We start from the raw sequence: 6,754 nt of genomic DNA, 5'->3' as shown, positions 1-6,754 counted from the left end.
TTCTCGGCCAGCCATGGTTGGCCGAACGGTCCGTACGGTTGGCCGAAACTCGATGACCAGTGCTTTCGGACGGGTACGGCTAACCGGAAAATTACTTTTACGACCTCTGCTACGAACTAAACGCTAATGATAAATTTAACGCAGATCTCAACACGCAGTATAAGACTTTAAGCCAAGCGCCAAAAGGGAGAAAAGGAGCCACGGCGCGTGAAATGATCAGAGAAGCGTTGACGACGGGAATAGTAAGGGCCCTGGTGACGAAAGTGTGGCAGAGATTGTGTCTCTGCCGTCAACAGACAAAGAAGGTGGTGATGCGAGAGTCGAATACGCTGAACAGAACGCCCAAGACACAACCATTGATCGTACTCCACGCGTTAGACGCACGAAATCGTGGCCTGAGTGGGCAGCTATGGAACGGTCTCGCGTGAGTGCGGCTAATAAAATCCTACCGATGCAGATGCATTGTATTTTCGCCATAAGCGTAAAGGTGAGTTTAGGAAGTACTGCTGCGATAATCTACTGTCATTTAAAGCCCGAGACACTCGGACCGTGAAAGCAAACAGCGCGTAAGTCTTACAATGAAAATAAACTAATGTATGTGCTGAACGTTTTTTTAGCATGAGTGGTTTACAAATCCCTGCAAGGATGGATTACAGCTACATGTTATTTCGATGCACCCTGGGTTGCTCGCCGAAGTCTCACGGTAAAAGCCAGCACAGTCCTCCAAATCGCTACACTGTAGGCAAGGCTCGGTTCACGACTACAGGGAAGAGTATCGCAGAGGAGGGACAAGCAGAAGGCTGGCAAATTGTTCTTTGAAATGGATTAATATTTGGCTTTTGCAGAAGCTGGAGAATGCCGTGTAGCTAGCAATGGACCTGGACGCACAATCACCACGCAAATGCATCCATCTACGCCAACTACTTCGGGACGGGATCAATACTAGTACATAGCCTGGTGTGCGATCAAGTTGGAGTTCCTGACGCTAACACCAGCTCCGATCACAGTCAAGGATTTCGTCAGGTGCGCTGGAGCAACACGTGGCGCCCCAGCAAACACGCAACAAAGCCCGAAAGGTTCTGAAGAGCACGTATGCGGGTAAAATACTGTCGAGCATGCTAGTCATACTGAGAGGTGTTGGTGATCACAGGGCGCTTGTACTTCGAGATCAAAATGACGTCATGAGAAAAGCCGTGGTACAGTATAGACAGCCATACAGAAGTTACATTTTGTGCACTGGGGTGAAACACCTTGCATAAATTGGATTCTTGAAAAGAGCGACTTAGGGTTTTATCTTGGTAAGTTTTCGTTATTTTGGCCCCTAATCTTCAGTGGTGCACCTTTATCTATGAAATAGCACCTTTAATCCTTTAGCTACTGAGCCTTTGCTACGGGTCCAACAAGATCTCTAGCAGAAATCAATACAAATCGTCATATGTTTCGCTCATAATCTGCAAACATTTGTTGGGAAATTATGAGGTCGAGGTCCATGTGGACCCCTACCATATTACATCAGCTTTTGCAAATCATTTTACTCTATTATACCCAATTGTGGCTTAGAAATGGTGTGATAAAGGTCTGGCCGAGCTCCAGAGACAGATTTGAGAAATTTAGTAAAGGTGGGTACATATCTTGACATCTACCGACAACCCCATCTTAAGATATTGTAGTTTTTAAGACAATGGGAAATAGCGTAGCGATATGAGGTTGCTCATGATGAATAAAAAGGAGGCGAAATGTGTGCTCGTGGGCCCAACGCAATCAGAATGGAAAGTGCACTATCTGGACACGAGACAAGACTTGAGGATATTTAGTGTCCTCAAATCTACGTGACCATGCAGCTGTCTGTTTCACAAGACTCGTCACCTCCGTGCCAGCATATAAGATGGCTGCTCGCAAAACGCACGAATCTTAAGCGGATTCCAGCTGGTGTAGTTGCAAGGCTGGAGTATGGCCAAATATGAGGAAATATACGACGTTTTGGGAAGTGGCTTAAAGTCGCTTCGACTAGTTATTAATCTGGTGAAAGCCTGACAATTCTGTGTTATGGAGCCTCAACCTGCTGCTGCACCCTTAACTACCAGTTTGGACCTATAAGTAAAAACGCTATGGAATACTTGCGTCTACTGAGAGAGGAACAAGCCGATATGATAGTCTTATCGGATGCTGATAATTTGCAAGGGCTCAATCTCTATTTCAATCACTTATTGAAAACTTAGCGAGCTATTTACCGTCAACTGCTAAGAAAAAATGAACAGGCAGAGGACTGTTGTTGATAGCATATATGAGAACACTAGTCATGAGAGCTCATCGTCTGGTGACGGTGCTTCGGCAATTGAGAATGACAGCGATCCGGATAGCTTCTTTGACCAGCTTCCACAGCTCTCTGCTTTCGCAGACTACTTCACATTCATCTGACTGAACTCCCCATATCATCGCTGGCAAGCCTTTCACACACCGCTTGGATTCGCAGTGACGAATAACCCCGTCGAGCAATTCAACCGCGCGATCAAGCGCGACTACACGCTTCGAGCCCGACGTAAGATGGGCACGCTCATTAAACAGCTAATACTGGGCGTGCGAACGGAAGGCGTTCGGAGCCGCCCGCTCACATCCAAAACTCAACCACGTCATGAAATTTTACAGCGCGTTCGCGAGATGACCAAAGCAAAATCGATTCGAGGAGTCCAGCTAGTAAAACAGTCCATCCAGCTCTTGACAGGTGTTGAACCACAGTCAACCGATTAAGTAATTGTGCACGTGGTCTCCGACCAGCTCGAGCGCGTGTTCGACCCACATAATCGGCGTACTAAGGAGGACCTTCCTGTAACTGCGAGTCCTGCCTCGTAGTAGGCAAGAATAAAACTTTAGGAATGCCAGGGACTGGGTGGCGAGCTGACGTTGAAGTCCATACGTGCGGCTGTCGTATATTTGGTAAGACCGGCTACTGCATTCACCTGATCTATGGGCTCTCAATCCGAGACCAGCTTGACCTCCTTGGGCGTGCACGACTGGTGTATTGCGGCCGCAGCAAAGCTCGCCGGAAAGTGAGCGAGTAGCAAGGTGCAGGACGCCCTGCTAGCAAAAATCGTGCGCTTTCGCTAGAATAGAAATAAGTTTTGGTACAGAAACATAAAACGACGATCAGTGACTTCGTACCTCTCTGGCCGCGCTGTCCCCACACACCCTCCAGCCACCACCGTTTCTGCTTGTGCAGGACACACGCCGCCTGCCATCCCGCAACAAGTCCCTCCACCACCAAAAGCGGTTTGCCCCGCGCGATATTCATCTCTGGTAGCGTGTGCACGCATTCAGCTGTGCCCGACCGTACCGAGTTGTCTGAGTACGAAGGATGCTTTTTAAAGCGCTTAATGAACAAACATTATTCTGGGCACCCTTTCGGGTTTGTTTCTCATCAAAAATGCTCGCTTGATCAAAACAATTGATGTGTGTTCCGAGTTGGCACAATAAGGAAACCGATCCGCCACTCCGTGAAGCTTGCTGATGCCTGTGGCGTTCAGGATAGCTGCGAGAAAGCCCTGCCGATTCTCGAGGGCTCTAGACGCAGCAGCTCGCGCACCTACACATGCTGATCCTTTGTTCTTGGTTTTGTTTTTGCTTTTGGAAGAAGTACGGAGGAAAAGAGCATAAAACTGTAAAACTTTCGAAAACTTACCGGTAATTTATTCCTAAACCCAATGGTGAACCAAAAGACTTATGTTGCTCAACCGGCAGCTGAAATTGACTATGTTGCTAAACTGAAACTGTTAAACAGAAAAATGGTGATGGGCGAATTCCGACGCTCCGGACCTCAAGTTGAGACGTTCGATGGAGGAGCAGAAGCTCGAGCCCGACGCGTTAGCGATAAACGCAGAGCTTAATGAACTCTTGGACGACCTTGACTGTACTGAGGACGCGCTGCTGGACGATGAGGTGTTGGATTTACCGGATTTGGAGTTGTTGCTGCCTTCGAGCGACCTCGGCGACGAGGAGCTGAATTCGCTGCTACCTGACGCTATGAACGAGGAGAATAGCTTTACTGCAATTGAATTTGGTGAGGAGAAAGAAGCGCTGGCAGTTTCGGTGGACCATTCGTCAGTCTTGACGCTGGAGGAGCAGGAAACGGAGCTGGTTGCGCGAGAAGTTAAGTTTCTAGAAGCACAAAGAGATTTCCTACAATTTAAGGCGGATGCCACTGCGAGGGGTTTGCAATACAAGAACAGTGAGAGCGAGGGTGAAGAGGAGGAGGAGAAAAAGGCAACCAGAGAGCAAGCGATGCTGGTCGACGTCATGGACCTGCACAGACAGAGCATGAGAGACCTGCACCGACTGATGCGCCAAGCCTCGCCCTTGATGCACTACGTAAGCACCTGCTCCATTAGTTGACTTTTTGTAACCATGACAAGTTCATTAATTTACATTGTGGCTTTGGGTGTAGCGGATGACGCTGATGACGCCGATGGAGTCGTTTATTCGACTCGGCAAGGACCCGGCTGAGCGTCGCCGTAAGCTGTTGGGGATGCGGGACGAGAAGTTGGACACCGTTCGGCGGTTCGTCGCGGCGCAAACTCGTGCGATCGACCCGACGCGCGAGTTCTTCTACGTGGACACTTTCGAACGCTTCGGCAAGTTCTACACCGTCGACTTTAGCGTCTCGCTGGTCAACAGCATGACCGTGGACGAGGTAGCTGAGGTAATCCAGGACCAGTTTGTTGTGCCGCGCGACGGCGTCTCACGTTTGTTGGGCTGCGTCACCAACCGCACTTACTACGACGCCGTGGTAGATACTTTCCTACACGCGCGAACAGTGGAGCGCGTGGACTTACCGGAGCGGTCCTGTGTCGGCCGCAGCTTCCTGGTACAGGAGTCCAACGCTGTCTTTTACTTGAAACGGTTCCCCGCCAGCGAGCTGGACGGCTCCGACGGCAAACAACCAGGCGAGCAAGGCGATTTGACAGTCATGATGAGCGATTTCGTGGACGTGGACGAGTTGCATCCTTATCACGGGAGCAGAGTGAGGAAGGACATCTCAGTAGGTATCACGCTACGGCGCCACGTCGGGCCCGGCGGCGCGGAAAATGTCGTGATGCGGCGCTTCTCCTTTGTCAAGCACCATCTCGGGCGTCGAACTACAAGACCCGAAGTGGTGAACACCATCTCGACACGAGTACTACTCTGGGGGCAAGCCGTACGCCTCTGCATCGCAGAGCGCCGACGACAGAAGCGAGATGCTCCAAAACGCATCTGGAACACTCATACGTTCCCGCGACGAGCACCTAGCGTGACGCCGTCGTCGCCGCAATCCAGAACGGCCTGTGCCGGTGCTGATCAATAATTTATGCTCGTCGCTTAAGGGCCTTACGTCACGTATCATGCCACTATCCTCCTCCAAGTCTCTCGCTGCTCCTTGATCCTCTCTCTTTTACTTATTGTTCTTGTACGTGTACATGTACTACGTTGTATACGTTACATCTTCTTCTTGCTGGCCTCTTGCGTTCTGCCACGGTAGCACTGTCAAACGACAGCACGTCTGCACCCCGCTGCATTTGGAGGGTACAGTATTGAAGTGCAAGCAGACTCCTGCATGCATGAATATACTGTGCCTCCTTGTTCGACTCGAAAAGGACCTCGAGCTTTGAGGTCCTTTTCAAGGAGATACGGAGGCAGGAATGGACACTGGGAACTGCAGGACACGCGCCCGCTATCTCGAGATAGGAGTCAGCACTTCAACACGGCCGCGTAGCATTCCAGTCGCGATATTCATGGCCGGCGCAACTGAATCACAGCCGAATTCGGAGCACAGGAGTTCGGCTTCCATTCGAAAAGAGCACGCGGTCAGGTGATCCCCATCCTGGGACCTCGAAGCCGTAGATTCTCTGGCAAAGAAAAGAATCTCGACAAGATGGGAGCTCAAGTTGAGTCCGCGCCGAAAGAAGCCGGAGCAACTTGCCCAACGAGCAGTGAAATGGCGATTCGGACCACGTCGCGGTGGGTGGTGCAGATCAAATCTCCCGAGGCTGACTTTTTTTAAAGGATCCCTTCCGTATCCTGAAGCCACTCGGGAAGCAGACCATTATTAAAAGGAGAAGACATATATATATTGTCGCGTTTCCACAGGGCCTTACGTTGCCGTTCCAGAGTAATGGTACCTTGATTATGACTTACCGGTAAGCTATCCTGGGCATGCCTCCACCGCAGGTGTAGCCACTTTTGTCAAAGCAAGGTACACAGAAGGTCCCACTGCTTGACTGGAGGAGGACTGTTTTCTGTATGCGGAGGTCCAATTCAAATCGCGGGTATCCTCTCGCTAGTGAACGAATAGGCAGACTACCGCGAGAGCTCCGGTTTGCAGGCTGCAAAATGCTGCAGTGCAATGGCTACAGTACCTTCCCATCAAAATTGATGAAGCCCGCCTTCGCTCCGGCTTGGGGCAAGTGCCGGTAGGTATCCATCCCATCGAGATGCGAGATCACGAGGATTCCACTGCCGCGACATCCGCTGAACTGATAGAGCCGCAACATTCAACTAAGTGCGTCGAGGTAATACATGTAACACCTCCACGACCTCTTTCTCCGTTGGCTAACGCTACGTTGGTGCAGTCGCGACCTTCTTGTTAACCACGATGTTCGCTTCGGTGAAAGTCTGCATCCGTACGAAAGACCTAAGTCTGCTTTGCAACATCGGACTGAAGGTATCAAAGAGAAAGCTGGAGGTTGCCACCGTACACATGCACACGGCGCCTTTTGATAAGTCG

General features: G+C 50.4%; 1 protein-coding gene across 1 annotated transcript; it reads left to right on the top strand.

The window, feature by feature from the left end:
• Window positions 1-3,796: 3,796 nt before the first annotated feature.
• Window positions 3,797-5,335, top strand: PITG_12453 (uncharacterized protein; the record flags this gene model as incomplete). Its single annotated transcript, XM_002900296.1, has 2 exons — window positions 3,797-4,362; window positions 4,439-5,335. 2 exons carry the CDS (start codon window positions 3,829-3,831, stop codon window positions 5,333-5,335), a joined length of 1,431 nt encoding a protein of 476 aa, XP_002900342.1.
• Between the last annotated feature and the right edge of the window lie 1,419 nt (window positions 5,336-6,754).

This window comes from Phytophthora infestans, genomic scaffold, assembly GCF_000142945.1.
Source record: "Phytophthora infestans T30-4 supercont1.26 genomic scaffold, whole genome shotgun sequence".
In the NCBI taxonomy this organism is placed as follows: domain Eukaryota; phylum Oomycota; class Peronosporomycetes; order Peronosporales; family Peronosporaceae; genus Phytophthora; species Phytophthora infestans.
Note: the sequence above shows the minus strand (reverse complement) of the source record. Positions and strands in the feature narration are given on the sequence as shown.